At 38.1% G+C, this 21,213-nt stretch overlaps 2 protein-coding genes across 6 annotated transcripts; both read left to right on the plus strand.

The window, feature by feature from the left end:
* Positions 1 to 964: 964 nt before the first annotated feature.
* On the plus strand, positions 965 to 10,185 carry LOC132293279 (replication protein A 14 kDa subunit B-like). Its single transcript, XM_059790695.1, has 3 exons — positions 965 to 1,299; positions 8,619 to 8,877; positions 9,761 to 10,185. The coding sequence occupies exons 1-3, from the start codon at positions 1,144 to 1,146 to the stop codon at positions 9,823 to 9,825; spliced, it is 480 nt and encodes a 159-aa protein (XP_059646678.1). The 5' UTR covers positions 965 to 1,143; the 3' UTR covers positions 9,826 to 10,185.
* LOC132293277 (heterogeneous nuclear ribonucleoprotein Q) lies at positions 1,282 to 20,983 on the plus strand. 5 transcript variants are annotated; one of them, XM_059790693.1, is made up of 10 exons: positions 14,660 to 14,848; positions 14,965 to 15,091; positions 17,019 to 17,508; positions 17,594 to 17,710; positions 17,991 to 18,131; positions 18,333 to 18,506; positions 18,913 to 19,120; positions 19,298 to 19,473; positions 19,912 to 19,997; positions 20,650 to 20,983. In XM_059790693.1, the coding sequence occupies exons 3-10, from the start codon at positions 17,053 to 17,055 to the stop codon at positions 20,789 to 20,791; spliced, it is 1,500 nt and encodes a 499-aa protein (XP_059646676.1). In that variant the 5' UTR covers positions 14,660 to 14,848; positions 14,965 to 15,091; positions 17,019 to 17,052; the 3' UTR covers positions 20,792 to 20,983. The 5 variants fall into 5 exon arrangements, with proteins under 5 accessions (XP_059646677.1, XP_059646676.1, XP_059646674.1 ...); XM_059790694.1 differs by lacking the exons at positions 14,660 to 14,848; positions 14,965 to 15,091 and adding an exon at positions 1,282 to 1,299; XM_059790691.1 differs by lacking the exon at positions 14,965 to 15,091 and having other exon boundaries at positions 16,670 to 17,508.
* Positions 20,984 to 21,213: the final 230 nt, after the last annotated feature.

Genomic DNA, 21,213 nt, shown 5'->3' on the forward strand with positions numbered 1-21,213 from the left:
AAGCCTTGGTCGCTGTTCTCAACCTCTCCGATAACCGCACTCTCCTACGCATCAGACCGCTTCTTTCGTTGCTCAACAAACTGAGCTCATTAGAAAACCCATCAACGCCAAGCCTTAATCCGACCCAGTCAAGGCAGCCATCACCGTGCCCAGCTTCCTGCTCGCCTCTGCCATCGCCATCGCTGGTCTGATCACTGTCAGCCGGAGCCATTCAAGGCCGGACCAGCCGCCACCAACAGCAGAACTCACCGCTGTTCAATGCTTTTTATCGCGAGTCGTCCCATCATCTCTGTTGCCGCCGTCGGGAATCCTCTGACGTCGCTCTCACCACCACCCTCTGCTCCTGCCCAAAGCCCACAGACACTGCCGACATATTTTATTGCCGTCTTCCTCAACTCGCCGTCCCGAGCACATCATTACTCGTTACGATGGGTTATACAAAGCTCTTTGCACCACAGAGTCCTCTAATCTCACCGATCTTCCCACCGTTGACAAAAAATAATTTCATTGTCACTGGCAGTCCATTTTTTTCATTCATGATCTCGTGATTGCCATTCATGGTGATGATTTTCCCGTCACTCCTCTTGGCTTCGTGCTTCAGTTTTTAGAGGAAGTAGAGGAACTTAATATCATCTCCACCACGGTTAAGCACGTCGTCGGCAAGTGTCAGGACTTGCTTTGATTTGTGGAGGTGGCTGACGGAGGTGGAGGTCGTTGATTAGGCCGGCAAGTGTCGGGGATTGTTTTGATTCATAATTTAGGGCAACTTAAGTCAGTGGGGATATAATTGATATTTTATAATTAAGTTTTTTTTTTTATATATAATGAAATAAGTAAGGTTATTTAGGTCATTTCAAATCAACCGACGCTGAAAAGCTGATCCGGCGAGTTCCGGGGATCTTTGCACGCTTTGATATTTAAGGGGGAAATTTGCAACAAAGTAAATAGTTGAGTTTTTTTTTTTTTTTGCACTTTTGCGTAATAAGTTAGGTTGAGAAATCAATAATGTGTTAGCAAACTGACGGGCCAATGCGTATGCAAACGAAGCCCTAAAAACATTTTCTCTTATTTCCCGCCTTCGCACCCAAAAGTGCACAACATTGGCGGCAAAATTAAAAGGGTTATTGGAATGGGTCCTTGTGGATGAGATCTAGGGTTTCTACTTTCTATTCTACCACTGCCAGTAGGCCCCTCCCCACTCACGCTTTCGGCAATCACAAGCAGGTCGCCGGCCTTCTCCTTCCGATTAACTTTACGGCCACACCAGCTTCGTTCCGACCAGATCGTAATTTTGTGGAGGTACTCTCTCTCCATTTATATATATATATGCATATTTTTTTATCCATGGAGAACTCTCTGATCTATTTCTCTCTATCTTGTCCTTCAATTGCACACACAAACACACGTTAATACCTTCAGATGCACACATGGTGAACTCTAATATACAATTCCTATCAAATTGAATAAATTTTTTCAGATTCTGTCTCATATATTCATGTTATGCAATCAACTCATTTTTCTCATTCATGTTCAAGGTAGACAACTCTATGTATAGCTCACACCCTCGTTCAGTCTTCCCTTAAAAGGAACGAAGGAATTGACAGAAATGAAATCCTCCCTAATTGTCAAATCTATAACGAAATCAACAACATTATGTTTGGTAAATATGGAAACAGCAGTGACATGATTTCTCTATTTCTCTCTGTTTTTACAATTCCATTACGTTGGAAAACAGACTGTACATGATTTTTGACACGGATAAATTTTGGTGTTATAACACTCAGCCTCTCTTTTTCAATACGGAACTAAGTCTACATAGTCTCTACATCATTTTTAACATCCAAAGTAATGGCTGAAGAGCCTGAAAAATGAGTTATGCAATTGCTTGCGTTTGTTAATACTTACAGAAAGAAGCCCATGTTACTGTATATGTGGGTTTTATAACTCATAATCTGTCAATCTATGGCCTGTATGATCTGCATAAGCTTAGTAATTGGTGAACTACGTTATACATTAATACTTTCGAGAAATTTCAATAAAGTGGAAGAGGAATTACAAGCACGTAAAAGAAGGAATGGATAATGTTATGTACACAGTTTCCACTACCCTTGCAATTCATTGTTACTCGTATGTGGCACCCATTGCAAAATTGGTGGTGTAGGTTAATTGGTTTTTCTCAGCTCTGATTGGTGCATTGAATTGGATGGTCCAACTACGTTTGTAAATGAACTTAATTATAGTTGTCATAATTTTTAGAAGTTATGTCAATTTAGTTACAAGGCTTCGTAGCTGGACAATTAATACAATGTGAATAAGTTTTAGTGGTCTCTATTATAGTTGCAAAAACCCATAGATCTGGGTTCAAGTCTTTGCTGGAGTTGGGGTTGGAAGACCTTCATCACTTTCTTGCATACAAGTGAGAAGGGGAAAAAAAAATCTCTGAAGTCCAATTGTTTAAATCACAGTTCTACCGCCAAGGACTATAAGTCTATAACCTAGTCTAGTGATACTTCTTCACCTTCCATGGTATAATAGAAAGTCGAGAATTTAAGTTCCCATAGGGGCAAAGTGGGTGTGTGAGTTTTAAATAGGAAACAATTGTTCATATCATAACTCTGCTATGCTTAATCCTCTGCAATGCTACCTAATAATTTTTTCCTTGAGTCCACCCGTTTAGACCACCTTATCTTTTCTGTTAACTAGCTGTTCTCATTTTCTATTTAGTTGATTAGTATTCTGTATTATACTCAAAAGTTCTAAATTTTTTTGTTGAACTAATAAAATGGTTATTAATCAGTCCTGATCCTGAGCACTGGTTATGTAAAATTCATTTGGGATTGCTCATTGGTCATTGGTCATTATGTTCTCAGTTTCCATACATTAACTTACTGCAGGTAGGTTATGAACTGCGACTTGTGCTCTGGAACTAGAATCACTTTTCGGGATTGGGCAATTCTTTCATTTTTATGTGATCAAACCCTTCTCGTTTCTTATTTTTCTGTTGCCTTGGGTTATGTTCTGCATGAAATTTACCTCCTTGTAATTTCACATCCTGCAGTTCAGTTTCTATTTTTTTGATAAGTAAGAAATTTTTTAGAAAAGCGCTCAAAAGGGGAGAGAAGCCCAGAAGATATACACAAGGCCACAAAGGACCTTTAAGCCTTCAAAGAGGCCAAAAAAATTGACAATTTCCTCTAAAGATCTATGATCTCTCATAGAAACCCAACAAAAAAGGGTGGAAATAATAGAGAATTTAAGAGTAGAAATCGACAACTCTTTCCCATCAAAATATCTTCTATTCCTCTCGAGCCAAATACACCACCACACACAAAGAGACGTAGCCCTCCAAGCATCCAGAATGTGGGCCCCCACATGGCAACCTCTCCAAGCCTCAATCAACCCTCTAATGGATCCAGGCATAACCCAAAGAATCCCAAACAAGCCAAACATCAAATTCCAGCAGTCTCTAACCATGGTGCAATGGAGGAGAAGGTGATCCACAGTTTCCTCATCCCGAAGACACATATAGCAACGATTGACCACCACCTGATTTCTCCTTCTCAAATTATCCTGGGTTAAGAACCTTCCCAGAACAGAGGTCCAAGCGAAAAAACCCACCTTGAGAGGAGCCTTAGAGCGCCAAACAGCCTTCCAAGGGAAGCGAACTCTAGGATCATCCGTGAGGCATCTGAAAAAGGAACTAACCTCAAAGCACCCATGAGGGGTGGCAACCCAGGACTAACTATCAGAAACCCCATCCACAATCCTCTGGATATACAACAACTCCAAAAAACGATTGGCCTCCTCAATCTCCTAATCCTGAAACAACTGCCTGAATCAAACATCTCAAAAGCAGTTAACCACCATGGCCTGCCTATCCGTAGCAATCTTGAAAAGTTGAGGAAAAGTGATGGCGAGAGGAGAATCCCCACACCAAACATCCTCCCAAAAACTGATCCTCCTACCATCCGTGATTAGAAAACGAACATGTTTGGAAAACTCATCCCATCCTTTCCGAATGACTTTCCAAACCCCCACACCCCGAGGGCTACGCACCTCCAAAGAACACCACCCTCCTCTAGACTCCCCAAAGCGACAAACAACAACTCTCCTCCAAAGCCAATGCCTCTCCACACCAAATCTCCACAACCATTTTCCAAGGAGAGCCTTATTAAAAGGCACCAGTCTTCTAAGACCCAAACCTCTATAACGAATTGGCCTGCACACCTGATCCCAACCAACCAGATGAAACTTAAACTCTTCTCCTCTACCCCCCCCCCCCCCCCCCGGGTAGAAAATTACGCTGCAATCTCTCAATCCTCTTTGCAACTGAAGAGGGAATCTGGAATAGAGAGATACCCCGCAGAAAATTACGCTGTAATCTCTCAATCCTCTTTGCAACTGAAGAGGGAATCTGGAATAGAGAGATAAAATAAGTAGGAAGGCAAGAAAGGGTGCTCTTAATCAGAGTGACCCAACCTCCCATGGAGAGATACTGCTTCTTCCAACCCGCCAACCTCTTCTCAAACCTATCCATTACAGGATCCTAAACCCTAACACATCTTGAAGGGGCCCCCAAAGGCATCCCTAAGTAAGAGGTGGGAAAAGAGCCAGTACGACAACCAAGAATATCAGCAAAAAACTCAATCTCAGGGACCTCTCCCACCGGCACCAAAACGCTTTTACCCACATTCACTTTAAGGCCAGAAACAACTTGGAACCAGATCAGGACACACCTCAGATATTTAAGCTGGGACACATTCGCATCACAAAGAACCAAAGTGTCATCGGCAAACATCAAATGGGAGACCAACTGGGGAGCAGCATCCCTGCCCACCCGAAAGCCTCTCAAAAACCCCAACTCAATAGCCTTGCTCATCAGTCTGCTAAGGGCCTCCATCACAAACAGGAACAAAAAGGGGGAAAGCGGATCCCCTTGTCTCAAACCCCTCAAGTTAGAGAAAAAACCGGTAGGAGCACCATTCACAAGAATTGAAAAGCGAGCACTGGAAATACAAAAATGAATCCATCTCCTCCACCGATCACCAAACCCCATCCTCTCCATCAGGTAAAGAAGGAAGCTCCAACTCACGTGGTCGTATGCCTTTTCCAAGTCAAGCTTACACAAAACTCCCGGGACCCCACTACGCAAGCAGGAGTCCACACACTCACTAGCAATAAGAACTGAGTCCAAAATCTGACGACCTCCCACAAAAGCATTCTGAGAATAAAAAATGACACCATTCAGGACTTTTCGTAACCTTGAAGCAAGGACCTTGGTAATCAACTTGTAGAAACACCCCACTAAACTAATAGGGCGAAAATCCCTAATATCCATCGCCAACCTCTTCTTAAACCTATCCATTACAGGGTCCTAAACCCCAACACATCTTGAAGGGGCCTCCAAAGGCATCCCTAAGTAAGAGATGGGAAAAGAGCCAGTACAACAACCAAGAATATCAGCAAAAAACTCAATCTCAGGGACTTCTCCCACCGGCACCAAAACGTTTTTACCCACATTCACCTTAAGGCCAGAAACAACTTGGAACCAGATCAGAACACACCTCAGATATCTAAGCTGGGACATATTCGCATCACAAAGAACCAAAGTGTCATCGGCAAACCTCAAATGGGAGACTTCCAACTGGGGAGCAGCATCCCTGCCCACCCGAAAGCCTCTCAAAAACCCCAACTCAATAGCCTTGCTCATCAGTCTGCTAAGGGCCTCCATCACAAACAGGAATAAGAAAGGGGAAAGCAGATCCCCTTGTCTCAAATACAAAAATGAATCCATCTCCTCCACCGATCACCAAACCCCATCCTCTCCATCAGGTAAAGAAGGAAGCTCCAACTCACCGAGCTAGAGAAAAAACTGGTAGGAGCACCATTCACAAGAATTGAAAAGCGAGCACTGGAAATACAAAAATGAATCCATTTCCTCCACCGATCACCAAACCCCATCCTCTCCATCAGGTAAAGAAGGAAGCTCCAACTTACGTGGTCGTATGCCTTTTCCAGGTAAAGCTTACACAAAACTCCCGGGACCCCACTATGCAAGTGGGAGTCCACACACTCTCTAGCAATAAGAACTGAGTCCAAAATCTAACGACCTCCCACAAAAGCATTCTGAGAATCAGAAATGACACCATTCAGGACTTTTCGTAAATATCATGGTAAAACCGTCAAGACTTGGGGCTTTGTCCCCGTTACAACTCTTCAAAGCAATAAGAACTTCCTCTTTAGAGAAAGGCTCCTCAAGACCCGAGCACTCCTCATTAGAAGTAGAGGTAAACTGAAGCCCTTTAAGCAAAGGTCTGCAGTTCAGTTTCTGATTCCGTTATTTGCTATTTTTTCTTTTCTTTGTTGAGAATGTATTGTTCCAGATAGATAGTTAAGTAGTAAAAGTTGGCCATCATATTTCAGGCATCAGTTGGCATCTAAAATTCCAGAAAAGTTTATGTGAAAATGACAAGGGAAAGAGTATAAACCATGGAAAATATATGGGGAAAGAAAATTTCAACAAAAAATATTTGGCCAACCAATCTTTTTCAGAGATTTCAACACATAATATATGTGTGTTAGAAGAATAAACGTTGGTAGTATATCTTGAGGTTTGTTGAACATAGTGGCTGTGCTTAAATTAACTGTTGATGGTTTGATGATTCTTAGTGAATTAAGGTTTGGAAGGCCTTTTCTTTTTGAACAGACACAAACACACATATATTATGTGTGTGTCTGTATATTAGAGAGGGCTCATGATACCATTTTTCAATTGGTTCGTTGGGAGCAAGTTTGTAGGCCGATTCGGAATGGAGGATTGGGGCTTAGAAGATTGGTGCCTTTCAATAAAGCTCTCCTTGGGAAATGGTTATGGAGGTTTGGGGTGGAGAGGCATTGGCTTTGGAGGAGGGTCGTGGTGAGCAGATTTAGGGAGAATAGAGGAGGGTGGTGCTCTCTTAAGGTGCGTGGTCCTAGGGGTGTGGGGGTTTGGAAGTTTATTCGACAGGGTTGGGCTGATTTCTTCAACTATGTTCGGTTTTGCCTCAGGGATGGCAGGCGGATTAGTTTTTGGGAGGATGTTTGGTGTGGGGACCTCCCTCTTGCTCTTGCTTTTCCTCGACTGTTCAGGATTGCTTCGGATAGGCAGGCCAGGGTGATCAACTGTTATCATCTTGATAATGGGAGATTGGTTTGGGATGTTCGATTCAGGCGTCTCTTTCAGGATTGGGAAGTTGATGATGTCATTCGTCTTCTGGAGGTGTTGTATAGGCAGGGTGTGATGGTCGGAGATTCTGATGTTTGGATTTGGGCTCCCAATGCTCAGGGTCGCTTTGATGTGTGGTCTTTCTTCAGGTGTCTCACTCATGAGCCTGAAAGTCCTTTCTTGTGGAAGGCAGTTTGGCGTTCTAAGGCTCATCTTAAGGTGGCCTTTTTTGCTTGGACCTCTGTTTTGGGAAAGATTTTGACTCAGGATAATTTGAGAAGAAGGAATCAGGTGGTGGTTAATCGGTGTTACTTGTGCCTTCGGGATGAAGAGTTAGTGGATCATCTTCTTTTGCATTGTCCTTTGGCCAAGGAATGTTGGGATTTGATGCTTGGCCTGTTTGGCTTTCTGTGGGTCATGCCTGGCTCTTCTAGAGGTTTGATTGAGGCTTGGAAAGGCTATTCTGTGGGGGCTCACATTCGAGAGGCATGGAGGGCTGCGCCTCTTTGTATTCGGTGGTGCATTTGGCTTGAGAGAAACAGGAGATACTTTGAGGGAAAAGAGTCTCCTATTTCTGTTCTAAAGTTCTCCATTGTTTTTACTCTTTTTTGTTGGGTTTCGGGTAGAGATTGTAGATCTTTAGAAGACATTGTTGATTTTTTGGCCTCTTTGAAGGCTTAGTGGTTTTTGTTTTTTGCTGTTCCTTTGGGTTGCGCTCCCCTCTTGAGCGTTTTTATACAATTCTTACTTAAAAAAAAAAAGAAAAAAAAAAAAGAAAGATTGGTTGGCCAAATATTTTTTGTTTCAATTTCCTTTCCCCTTTTTCCATCACAAGTTCTTAAACTGTGAATTTAATGGAACCTTTTGATGTCTACTTCTGGTTGGAAATGAATCAAGAGGGGTACAAGAACAATAGTATGATTTTTTCCTGAAATTATGTTTGGGCACATCGAATCGGCGCATTAAAATTGAAATTGGAGGAAATTTAGTTCAAAGTTGTGCTCAAATACGATCCAAGTCGCCTATTTGGTGTCTCCAAACGCAATGTGAGAGAAATAGGCAGGTTAGGCCAGAATTACTGTGTGGAAAGTAACAATAAAATAGGTCTTTGTTGGTTTCGTTGTTGGTTTGATGCGATATATTATCCTTGATTTTGTGCTGGGATAGATTGTTCTCAGTTGAATTAATTTAATAAAGTCATAGAAGTTGACTACTTGTAACTAGCTGGGTAAGTGAATATGGAGGAGCCGTGAAACAAGGTATGTCAGAGGAAGCCTAGTTAAATTAAGTGTTTCTTGAGTGTCCTAGAAGTACAAAACATAGAGTTGTTTGTGAACTGAAGAATTTTTCTTTTGACACCAGCCAGCCATTGTTTAGAATTTGAAACCTTGTGCTGTTTAATGTGTGTTTGAAGGATATGGATACATCAAACCCTGCTGTTTTTGTCAACACGGAGCTGTTGCGCATGTATGTGGGAAGGAAGGTTCGAGCAGTTATTCAGGTTATACGATCTGATGGTGGTGTTGTTGTTGGAAAATCTACAGATGAAAAACAGTTGATGGTAAAAGGCTCTCCACCCTTTCCTCTTACAACCTTTGTTGAGGTAATTGGCATTGCCGACAGTAACCAATCTATCCATGCTGAAGTATGGACCAACTTTGGTGATACATTCGGTATGACTTCTGCTACCCCATTAATCTACCGCTTCTTACTAATTTTTGTGTCTCAGTATAGTGTGTAATGTGTGTTTGAGAATGCCAGCTATTGAAATGTGTTCAAATTAATAGCTATTAGCAGTTAACTAAATTTTATTACTTACAAATAATTTGATGAAAATGGATTGGATTACAAGTGTTTGTCCAAATATCTATAAAATAAATTAGATTGTTGCTAGAAAGTTCATATGTGGCAGCAAAATCTAATTTATCTTGTCTAAATTTGGTGAAGCTGAAGGAATTCTTATAAAACAGTGACTTCTACATCTAGATTTTACCTGAATTACTAGTTCTTTTGCCCTGCAAGCAAATATTCTCAAGAGAGACACTTGCAATATACTGGAAAGAACCCCCATCCTTTTCCTGCTTGCAGTAAAATGTTTTAGAGATTTTGAAAAAATCCCCAGCCATTTTATTTAGTCGTTGTCATTACTCGTCAACCCTGCCTTCAGTTGAGTTATTCTTCTAGATGGTTAAAAGGCACTAGCAGCACAAAACACGGTGTATCCTACTAAGATATTTGATAAACAAAGAAATGCAGCTTAGGTCTATTTTAAAGTTGAATGACATCTGATAGTGTATTTTCTTTGTGTTTATCTTTTATTTTTAAAATTTTTTGTGGATTAGGTCAACAACTCGCACAATCTTGTTTGCTTCCACATCTCCTATGGGGAGGTGGAGGCGATACCACCCAAGCCAAGGGCTTTGTGGTTGAAGTGTGATGAAATTATTATCAATCAACTTTTATATTATAGTGGATTCTTATTGGTCTCTTTGATTTTATGATTATTGTGGACATTTGCCTAGCTATTAAAGGACATTCCTCCCCCTCTTTTGGCAGACACAAACAACTACAATCAGCTTTGCCAGCTTGCAAATGGGGAATACAAGCACTTGTTTATCTAAGGAAGTACAAGGAGCGTGGTTTGCACTGTGACAGCATATGAGGTAGAACATAGTGATGAACCAAGCCTGCTGTTTGGTTTTTGGCATTGAATTAGGAGCTTAAATTTGGGTTAGGTCATCTGAATAACTATTAGTGAAGTTGCTTGGTTTTCGGAGTCCCTTCTAACATTATTCAATGCAAGAATATCAATCTTGTTTGAACTTCAATGTGGGAGCCTCTGGTTGATTTAAATTTAATTAATGATGCTCGAGACATTTCGTGTAATTAAATACACTTTGGGCACATATGTCAAATTTATAATGCTATGATATGTTTGGATATCGTGTGGAAAGGATATGATTCCCTTGTGATTTGATGTAGCATTTTCTCCAATTTCAAATCTGAAGTGACTAATTGGTGCTCCCAAATGCAACATTAAATTAGTTTTCTCTCTTGTTGCTTTGTTGCTGCTCGGGTGGTATCAATTTTGAATTGCCTATTGTAACATTTTCAAGGTAACCCTATGAAAATTATAAGGGAATTCCTGGCTGGATGTGAATTGGGAAGGTCATGACTCATAACAGCTAAATGTGTGGGAGGATTTAGTTGTATGGGACCCAAATCATTTCCGATAATGATTTCATGTTATTCCTTCCAGATTGTTGGTGAATTTTATCATTTTCAATGGTGAAATTCGTATCCATAATCTTCACAAACAAGTTAATTCAAATATGTTAGATTTTACCATTGTAGTAGAGATCATTATTGAAATTTACAATCCAATGGCTTAATTGGTAGATCGTTCAGCTTCTTCTTGAGCGGGTGTGAGTCTCCTTGTTTGTCAGGAAAAAAACAGGATAGTAAAATTTACTAACCAAATATAAGTGAATAGATATGGGAGAAGATTTTCATTCTAACCCTACCTTGAATGAATGTTTGGACAATGGTTGAATGGGTGGCCTCTTTCTTTTGTACTGGTGCAGGTGATTTCGGAATTGGTGCAGTAGCGTTTTTCTAAATATAAATTATATTTTTGATGACTCTAGGAAGGTGTCCTACTCCTAAACAATATTTTTAGTTAAGGAGCTAAGAGAGCCCGTTTGGAAAACTGCTTTTCAACGGTTTAAAAACACATTTATCTTAAAAAATTGCTTTTAGAATTAGATATGTTTGGTGTTTAGTAGTTACTAACTTACTAGTACTTAATTTTAGCTTTAATATAATTTTTGAATGAAGCTAAAAATTTTAACTTTTAAATCTGATTTTTGGGCAGAGGTTTCATATTTTGTGTAACTAATTTTCAATGGATAATTTTAATTTTAATTTTAAATTTTTTTTAATAAAAATAATTTCACCCTTCTATAAAATTATTATTATCAAATATAGTAAGTAGTAGTAGTCATTCTATTAGCATTAATTAACAAATATTGTCACCAAATAAATTATTAAAATGTATTTTAGTTATGTATGATAGATAGTACTTTATCACCAAACATAAAATAGGCTTTTATTAAATATATATATATATATATTTATTTATTACCAAACGACTCTCAGTCTCAGGTATCCAAAAGCTCTCTAGTAAGGTATTCAAAAGCTCTCTAATGACGAGTATTATCTAATACTCTCTTTATTAACCACTAAATTGAGATACCATTTAAAATCTGTAGAAAGTCATAATTATTTTCTTCAAATAAATTTTTTAATCCAGCATTCAATTAGAACGTCACTGGTGTATAAAACACTTTATTAAAAGTTGGAGTGATACCTAATTTGCATTTGATATCATGCAATTATTTATTATTTGAAAAGATTTCAGCCGTTGAATATGTGATGGGATTCACCTGATGGATGATGGATGATCCAATGATCGAGAGAACCCGAGGGGACCCTACCCCAAGAATATTGTAGACTTTCTGGAAAAAAAAAAAATGAGGGAGGTTAAATTGTTAAATATCTAACTCGAGTGCAAAAACAATTTAAAATGTTTTTAGTTTGAATTTTGATCAAAAGATCGGTATAAAAAAAATATACAATGGTATTTGAGATTATCAAACAAAATATTGTCAGAAATTCATAAAATGAAAGCACAATATTATATTTGAAATGATGGTATTGATAGGGGCAATATCTACAAGTTTTTTTTTTTTTGGGAAGGGGGGTGAGGGGGGATTATATAACATGTGGGACAAAAGTGGAGGAAGAGAAAAGTAGACGTGGGTGAAGAGCGTGTGAGATTTGACTGACCAAAGGTAATAAAATAAAATTAAGGTCTTAAATAATTATGTCCAGCTAATACCAGTAGTTATGAACAAATTACAAACATTGAATTCAAAAAAAAAAAAAAAATACAAACATTGGCCAGTGAAATATTGACACCTGTTCAAAAAAAAAAAAAAAAAAGGATCACACCCATCTGAAGATCAGGTTTGTTGGCCGTAATCACCGAACTTCAGCCACGTGACCGATCAAAATCTTCAATAAGATCGATATAGTAGACGCCATAACATAGGAATTTTGTTGCATCCACTAGCTTTTCAAGACCGAATCTCATGAATCTAAATCGACATTTACTCAGTATTACACTATTCAATCAATCATGGTTCTTTAATTTTCTGGGAGTTTAATTTTGTGCTCTCTTATGGGTGATTTTGGTGATTACTCGAGAGAGGTGGGGAGTGGCTGTTGTGGTGGCCAACGGTGGAGAGTGGCTGCGTGGTGGTGGAGGTGGGCAGGGACAATCATTAAGGTTTTCTTTTCTCAGATGGATTTTACCCTTTAACCCAGTAAAAATAGGTCTCGTTTAATTTTTTTTTTAAATATTATTTAATTTTTAAACGAGCCTTTACCGGTTCACGACATCTAAGGAGGATGAAGTTTATTGTCTATATATAATTTAATCCACAACTGTTTTTGAGACCTTTAAACTTGAATGGGGTTACAGAGGAAATTTTAAGATGAAGATTGATTTGGAATTGAGTTGATAGTATTCCAAAAACTATTTTAATTCAAAAATATAAAGTACTTAAATATTATTTTCTAATACTAATAATTATATCAACTAACATAAAACAAACTACATGTAATTTGATCCGTGGAATATGCTTTTGCCTCCAACTCTAATAGCATAAGGTTATGGTAGTGATGTCTAAACTATTGGGACTGGGAAGTGTGTGGAATCATTTTAATAAGGTTAGGAATAGATTTGGCAATATAATTTAAAATTCTCAAAATTCTAAATTCATCTAATTAATAATTAATATATAAATAAATATTTTTTATTAATCGTAATTATTATTTTTTATTTCTTATGATAATTTTAAATTTATCAATATTTTTGTTACTATGATTATTAAATAATTGACTATATTAAAAAAAAAAATTACAAAATTTATTTTAAATTTGTTTAAAATTTGAATTGTTTTTTAAAAATATATTTATATTTGGATGTCTTGACTTCTATGCGGAGTGCTTCCAAAGTTCGAACTGAACTTGAGATGAAGACAAATATTAATAAGACGGATTTGAAAAAGTGGTGCCCGTTCCGAACCTGCCCTGCCCTATTGGTATTGTTGGTTAGAGCATCTTTTACGGTATGTTCAAAAAAAAAAAAAATTATTAAATATACAATGCTATATATGATTTGTAATTCTTTTTCATCCCCAGTTAAAATACACTGTCATATCATTAATGTGTAAAAGGGTTATATATTTTACACCGCCACGTAAGCATATTTTCTCTCTACTCTCCCTTTTCCACTCGCGGTTTTCTTTCTTCATTTTCATTCATTTACGCCTCTTTGTTTCCTACTTTTCTAGAGCTCACAAGAGAATACTCTGCAACTGGCTCTCTCATTCCTTGACGCGTCTTTGTTTCCCACTTTTTTAAAGCTCTAAAGAAGAATCTGTAACTGGCGCAAGATAAGAACTGCTCGACTATTTTTTGTTTATTTTTTAATAAACATAGTTTAATTCATTACTTTCGTTTTATCTTATCTCTTGTAATTATCGCCGTAAGTTTTTTAGATTTTTTTTTTTACATTATATTCTAGTGAGATAAATATGTACTAGCTAGTCAAAGATTAGATTTATATTTTAATCACGTTTTTATTGATATAAAATCTTTGATTATGTAAATTCTACATACTTGAATCTTATTTTATTAATTGTTATTAAGTTAGAATTCTGATGGCGGAAGGAAATGTTTGCTATTGGCGGGATGGAAAAGTGAAATATAAGGGAGAATTATTAGTTTTTTTTCTTAATTGAGGAGAATTGGGACATGAGGTTTAATCATAAAAAAGTGAAGTGAATCAAGTAGGTTTGTAAAAGTTATATAGATCTTGGATATGACACGTGGTTGGTTGTTATTGAAATATATTAAATAAGTAATATAATTTTTTTTGATAAATTTACTCTCACACATTAAATTTACACAAAATTATATGCACTACACGTTATAGGTGCTCGTAATAGTGGTGGTTTGTAATTAGGATGTGTAACCCGAATTGAATTCGGGGCATAGGCAGCTATATAGGTAATCTGCACGAATAGCCTAATAATCATTCTAGGCTAGTATTGTCTATGTTTGCTATACTGGGCTTCCTTATTGGGCTTCTTGTAATATGGATTGTAGAATGTTTTGTGGGTTGGCTGTACACGGATCGTGGGCCAGCCGCTCTTATCTATTGTAAATACTTCCTTTATTTTATAAAATTATCTTACCTTCCAAAAAAACAATTCTGCACGGACCCGCCTGAATATATGGTAAAATCGCATGTATACCCTTATTTTTAAGTTAGTATTCCTAACATCCCTTTATATATATATATATATACACACAAATTACACACACACACACACATATATATATATATATCTACTCTGGATGAGAGCTAGGGTTTTCTACTTTCTATTATACCACTACCAGCAGCCCCCTCCCACTCTCGCGCTCGGCAATCACAAGCAGGTCGCCGGCCTATTCCTTCCGATTAAATTTACGGCCACACGAGCTACGTTCCGACCAGATCGTAATTTTGTGGAGGTACTCTCTCTCTCTCCATATATATATATATATATATATATATATATATATATATTTATGTATATATTTTTATCGATCGGGAACTCTCTGATCTATTTCTCTCTCTCATCCTTCAGCTGCACACACCAACACACGTTAATACCTTCAGATGCACACACGGTGAACCCTAACATACAGTTCCTATCAGATTGAATGATTCCTTCAGATTCTATCTCATATTCGTTTTTCTCATACATGTTCAAGGTAGACAACTCTACTTATAGCTCACATCCTCTGTCAGTCTTCCCTTAAAAGGAACGACTGAATCAACAGAAATGAAATCCTCCCTAATTGCCAATTCTATGACGAAATCGAAAGCATTATGCTTGGTAAATATGGAAACAGCAGTGACATGTTCTTGCATTTGCAGCTTGTCCGGACATACACTTCTTAAATTTTGCTGGTGCTTCCCCCCACACCCCACCCAACCCCACCCCCCCCCCCCCCCCTCCCAATTCCGTAACTTTGGAAAACAGACCGAATATGATTTTTGACACGATAACTCTCAGCCTCTCTTTTTCGATACGGAACTAAGTCTACACCATTTTAAACCTCAAAAGTAATGGCCAAAGGGTCGGTAAATGAGTCATGTAATGGCTTGCGATTGTTGGCCCATCTAAATTTCTCTAATAAATGGACAGAAAGAAGCCTATATTACTGTATATGTGGGTTTTATAACTAGCCTGTCAACCTATGGCCTGTATGATATTGCATAAGCTTCGATGTTATTCCTGTAGTCATTGGTGAACTGCGTTTTACATTAATATTTTTGAGAAATTTCAATGAAGTGGAAGAGGAATTACAAGCACCTAAAAGGAGGAATGGATAATGTTATGTACACAGTTTCCACTACCCTTGCAATTCATTGTTAATCGTATGTGGCACCCATTGCAAAATCGGTGACGTAGGTCAAAGGGTGATTATCAGTTCTGATGGTGCATTCAGTTGGACGGACTAACTACGTTGGCGTACATAAATGGATAATTAATACACTGCTTGAGTAGTTGGGGTTGGAAGACCTTCATCTGAGAATGAAAAAAAAAAGAAAATCAATCTTTGAAGTCCAATTGTTTAAATCATAGTTCTACCACAAAGGACTATAAGTCTAGAACCTAGTCTAGTGGTACTTCCTCACAGCCGTATTAGAATAGAAAGTCGATAATTCAAGTTCCCATAGGAGCAAAGTGGTTGTGAGTTTTAAATAGGGAAAAAAACAGTTCGTATCATAATTCTGCTATGCTTAATCCTCTGCAAAGCTGCCTAATAATTTTTTCCTCGAGTCCACCGTTTAGACCAACTTATCTTATCTGTTAACTACCTATTCTCGTTTTCTTTTTAGTTGATCAGTATTCTGCATCAATCTATTTTTACTCGTCAAAAAAGTGACTGAATTGTTGGTTATACTCAAAAGTTCTAAATTTTTATGTTGAACTAATAAAACAGGCATTAGTCAGTCCTGATCCTGAGCACTAGTTATGTAAAATGCATTTGGGATTACTCATTGGTCATTATGTACTCAGTTTCCGTCCATTAACTTACTGCAGGTAGGTTATGAACTGGGACTTGTGTTCTGGAACTGGAATCACTTTTTGGGATTGAGCAATTCTATTTTATTTTATTTTTTTATGATCAAACCCTTCTTGTTTCTTATTCTTCTGTTGCCTTGGATTATTTTCTGCATGAAATTTACCTCCTTGTAATTTCACTTCTTGCAGTTCAGTTTCTGATTCTGTTATTTGCTATTTTTTCTTTTCTTTGTTGTGAATGTATGGTTCCGGATAGATAGTTAAGCAGTAAAAGTTGGCCATAATATTTCAGGCATCAGTCGGCATCTAAAATTCGAGAAAAGTTTATTGCTTCATTTTTTTTTTACACCTGTTAAGCATCATCATCCTCTTGATTTTTTTCCATAATTCTATCTTGCCTGTTTCTGTTAGTATTGCTGCTATGTTATGATCCCTTTCTATTGAAAATTATTCACATTGAAACTCCTTGAAGCCATTTCTCATGGCGCAAATTCAATCAAGATTCTTACTCGGAAACTCCTTTTGGCCTCTAATTTTTTCTCCACCTGTCCATATTTGTATCCTTTCTTCTGCAAATGCTTCTGGCTTCTGTGCTTCCATCACAGTTGCTGTGCAAGTTTACTTTATTCGACACGTAAGATGCCGAGGACAAGAGCCAGTTCTGCAGCAGCAAAATCAGATGAGCGAGTGAAGCCTACTGAACCTGAAAAGCCTGTTGAGTCTGAAGAGCGGGTAGACCTTGACGGAGACAATGATCTTGAGGAGACAGTAGAGGAAGAGGTTGAATATGAAGAAGTTGAAGAGGAGGAGGAAGTAGAAGAGGAAGAAGAGGAGGAGGTAGAAGAGGAGGTGGAGGAAGAGGAAGAGGAAGAGGAAGAAGAGGAAGCTACTGATGTGCAAAAAAGCCCAGATGGTGATGAAGAGATGGAAGCTGCTGATGCTGATGCTGATGCTGATGAGGAAGTACAAAAAAAGCATGCTGAGCTTCTTGCACTTCCTCCTCATGGGTCAGAAGTTTATCTTGGTGGCATTCCTCAAGATGCTTCCGAAGGGGATCTTAGGGGTTTTTGTGAATCTATAGGAGAAGTCACAGAGGTAAGATATATTCCTGTACATAAGATGGGATGCATGCTTTATGTATAGTTTAAACTGTAAATATTATTATTTGTGCTTGCTACAGGTCAGAATAATGAAGGGAAAAGACTCAAGTGAGAACAAAGGTTATGCTTTTGTTACCTTCAGAACTAAGGAATTGGCATCCAAGGCGATTAAGGAGCTTAACAATGCTGATTTAAAGGTAAATCAAGAAGATTGTTTATGTGCTCCCGTTGCCCCCCAACCCCACCCCTCCCAAAACAGCTGCATTATGTGCCTCCGTTGTCCCTCATCCCCACCCCATTGCAGGGGCCTCTGGTAGTGCATTCTTTTGTATATACATTATTTGTGTGTGTGTGTATAATATTATGTTTAACTGTAATCTGATTTTAGGTTTTCAATGACCTTTCTGCATGCTGCTGGAGTTTCTGAGATTACGAATGCATTACTCTTGATTTCTGTGAATTCTCTTTTATTCTCAGGGGAAAAAAATCAAGTGTTCAACATCTCAAGCAAAGCATAGGTTGTTCATTGGCAATGTTCCCAGAAGCTGGGGAGAAGGGGACATGAAGAAAGTGGTAACTAGCATTGGTCCAGGAGTTATCTCTCTGGAGCTGCTGAAGGTACGTTCACTTATTCAATTTTGTTTATTTTCTTGCATTATTTGCTTTATTTGGCTCTATCGTTGGTACTCCTAAGTTACCTCTACCATAACATCATTTATGAAATTGTATTCTAACTATCGCTTGTGATGGTTTTTATAGGTATTAATGTACTAAATATCTATCTGAGTTGATATTTATTAATCTTCTTTACTGTTACAGGACCCACAGAACTCAAGCCGCAATCGTGGGTTTGCATTCATCGAGTATTATAACCATGCATGTGCGGAGTATTCAAGACAAAAAATGTCAAACCCAAAGTTTAAGCTTGATGATAATGCTCCAACAGTGAGCTGGGCTGATCCTAAAAATGCAGAGTCTTCAGCTGCTTCCCAGGTGCTCTGATCTGCACTTGCTTTAACTTCCATCTTTTTAGAGTATAATAATTGATGAAATGCTAGTATCCATTGTAGTCCATGGATATAGCTTTTTTGGCTCATTTCTAGGACTCTATATTGGCGTTCTTGTGGCATGTGGACTCTCCTATTTTATCATATTGTCTTCTCTTCCTGTGTCTCCATGTTTGTTGCCCTTAAGGGCTTTAACACTGGTGCTCTTTTTGTAGTTTGTGATGATATTGACTACTTTTGATTAGGTCAGAAGTCAACTGCGATTTTGAACTACTTCACTTCTTATCTTTTGCTTAAATTAACTGTACACCAAATGCAAAATTTATATGTTTGAATACCTCTGAGTAGCATACCATAAAGGTGGAGTCATAACTTCAGGTTTTCTTCTTCAGGTTAAAGCAGTTTATGTAAAAAATTTGCCCAAAAACATTACTCAGGATCAGTTAAGGGAGCTGTTTGAACATCATGGAAAGATCACAAAAGTAGTACTCCCTCCTGCAAAAGCAGGACAGGAAAAGAGCAGATTTGGTTTTGTTCACTTTGCGGAAAGGTCTAGTGCCATGAAGGCTCTGAAGAACACTGAGAAATACGAGATAGATGGTAATACTTGCTCTTGTTTCTCCTTCGTAATTTCTAATTTTTGACAATGAGTAAACCATGTATAATGCCGGAGGTTAGGTGGTCTGTACCTGCACTTCTCCCACCACCATGCATTGTCGGGTCAACATCGGGCATGACTTTTTTATTAGCGTAACTATTCTGAATTTCATTTGACAGGTCAAGTTTTGGAGTGCTCTCTTGCAAAGCCACAGGCTGATCAGAAGTCATCTGGTGGACAGAATTCACAGAAATCAGCCTTGCTTCCAAGCTACCCACCTCGTGTTGGTTATGGCTTGGTTGGGGGTGCCGGCTTTGGTGCCCTAGGTGCAGGATATGGTTCACCCTTTGGACAAGTATGATGCCCTTTTTCGCTTGAGAGAATGCATCTGTTTCTTTGCTGCACATTAATTGGTTTTTATGTGTTAACACCTTTCTTTTTCTGCATTATTCATTCTTGCATTTTTTCTAAGAATTTTATCATGATCCTTAGTGGATAATCCATATTTTGGTCAACATATGGTTGGGTTACTCTTAAGGATTTTTAGTTGTCATGCTGCTTAAAAATAAAATGCAAATTCCGTATGGATGTGGAAGTGAATATAATATATACGTATATATTTTTGCAGATGATGATTCAAATTATTTCTTCACTTTGAAACTTATCAAAAAAAATATATACGTATATATTAAGACAACAAGAAAGGCTTAGTTCATGACTAAAATCCTCTTCAGGACTACAGCTTACAGTTTTTTCAGTTTCACATGCTGATATAAATGTCACTGTATTGCAGCCACTGATTTATGGTAGGGGACCTACTCCTGCTGGCATGGCGATGATGCCGATGCTGTTACCTGATGGAAGAATTGGATATGTCCTGTAAGTGTAGCTTGTTTAATTCTGCAGTTTTTTGTAACACACTGGCTTGCTTTGTTTACTACCCTATACGAGGGATCTGCATGGTTGCGCTCATCATTCTGTTTAATAGACTAGGTTTTTTAACCATGCTTGTTTCAATAATATATTTTTTTATACTATTTTAGGCTGCAATAATTATCTGTATTAGTAAAACCAACTTACACGTTACAATTGACAGGAAGAAGCATCAAAGATTTTGAATTTTAATTTTACGGTATTTGAACCCATTCTGTTTTAATATTTCGTTGTATGACTTGCATATTGACATGATTTTCTTTTGTTCTGGGCCAATCCTTTCAAAACCGAATTTTAGTACTCTCTAAGTGTTTTGGGTGTTCTTGAACCGCGGTGAATTTACAAATGTGTATTTCAAAATATTATTTGAACAGCTCAACAACCTTGATGTGTTTGGCTTGCCAGCTAGTATAGCTATACTCTCTTGGATACTAGTCCCTCTACCTTTATACCATTAAAAAATTTATAAGTTCTGGTGTCTTTTACCTTTTAACCAGTAAAAATTTTATAATTTCTGGAGTCTTTTAGCTTTATGCCATTAACAATTTTATAATTTCTGGAGCATGTTGAACACTTACGTGAAGCTGTCTTTCTGTAGGCAACAGCCTGGGGCGCAGCCACACACCCCACCTCCACAGCAGAGAAGTGGCAAAAGTGGTGGTGGTGGTGGAAGCAGCTCAAGTGGTGGAAGACGTGGCAGTGACGGTGGGCGCGGTCGTAGCCGGTATAACCCATATTAATTTAGTCGTATTGCTTGGCTGTGAAATTACTACGGGCAGCACTTCTTAAATTATCAACTCTTTGCTTCCATGGCAATGTTCAATAGTTAGCCCACAGAGCTAACAGCGTTTATGTAAAGCGTTCTTAAATTCTTCCGCTACTTTGTTCTGAAACATATATATTGCGCATTATGCATTTCTGTTCTCGGAGAATGGAAGCCTCAACACAACACAGTACTGATGTTAAAGTCATGCATGAACTTTACGGTGTGAAATTTATTTATTTATTTTCTGTATTTGCTGAAAAAAAAAAAGGCTATTGAAGAAATAATTATTTTTCACCAGTGTGCATGTACGGGTTAGGGGCCACTTATCAAGCTGGTAGAGAAATATTAGCCAACTTGGGTGGGTCCAACACCCAGCTTGAAATCTTGACAATACTG

The sequence above is a fragment of the Cornus florida genome, unplaced genomic scaffold, assembly GCF_030987335.1.
Source record: "Cornus florida cultivar Cherokee Brave unplaced genomic scaffold, ASM3098733v1 CherokeeBrave_3.0.0_Hap2_Chr02, whole genome shotgun sequence".
Lineage (NCBI taxonomy): Eukaryota > Viridiplantae > Streptophyta > Magnoliopsida > Cornales > Cornaceae > Cornus > Cornus florida.

Coding starts and splice junctions, on each gene's coding strand:
- LOC132293279 (XM_059790695.1), top strand. CDS start 1,144: ATGAGATCTAGGGTTTCTACTTTCTATTCTACCACTGCCAGTAGGCCC. Junction 1,300..8,618: donor CAGATCGTAATTTTGTGGAG/GTACTCTCTCTC, acceptor GTGTGTTTGAAG/GATATGGATACATCAAACCC. Junction 8,878..9,760: donor CAACTTTGGTGATACATTCG/GTATGACTTCTG, acceptor CTCTTTTGGCAG/ACACAAACAACTACAATCAG.
- LOC132293277 (XM_059790694.1), top strand. CDS start 17,053: ATGCCGAGGACAAGAGCCAGTTCTGCAGCAGCAAAATCAGATGAGCGA. Junction 17,711..17,990: donor TTAACAATGCTGATTTAAAG/GTAAATCAAGAA, acceptor TTTTATTCTCAG/GGGAAAAAAATCAAGTGTTC. Junction 19,474..19,911: donor ATGGTTCACCCTTTGGACAA/GTATGATGCCCT, acceptor ACTGTATTGCAG/CCACTGATTTATGGTAGGGG.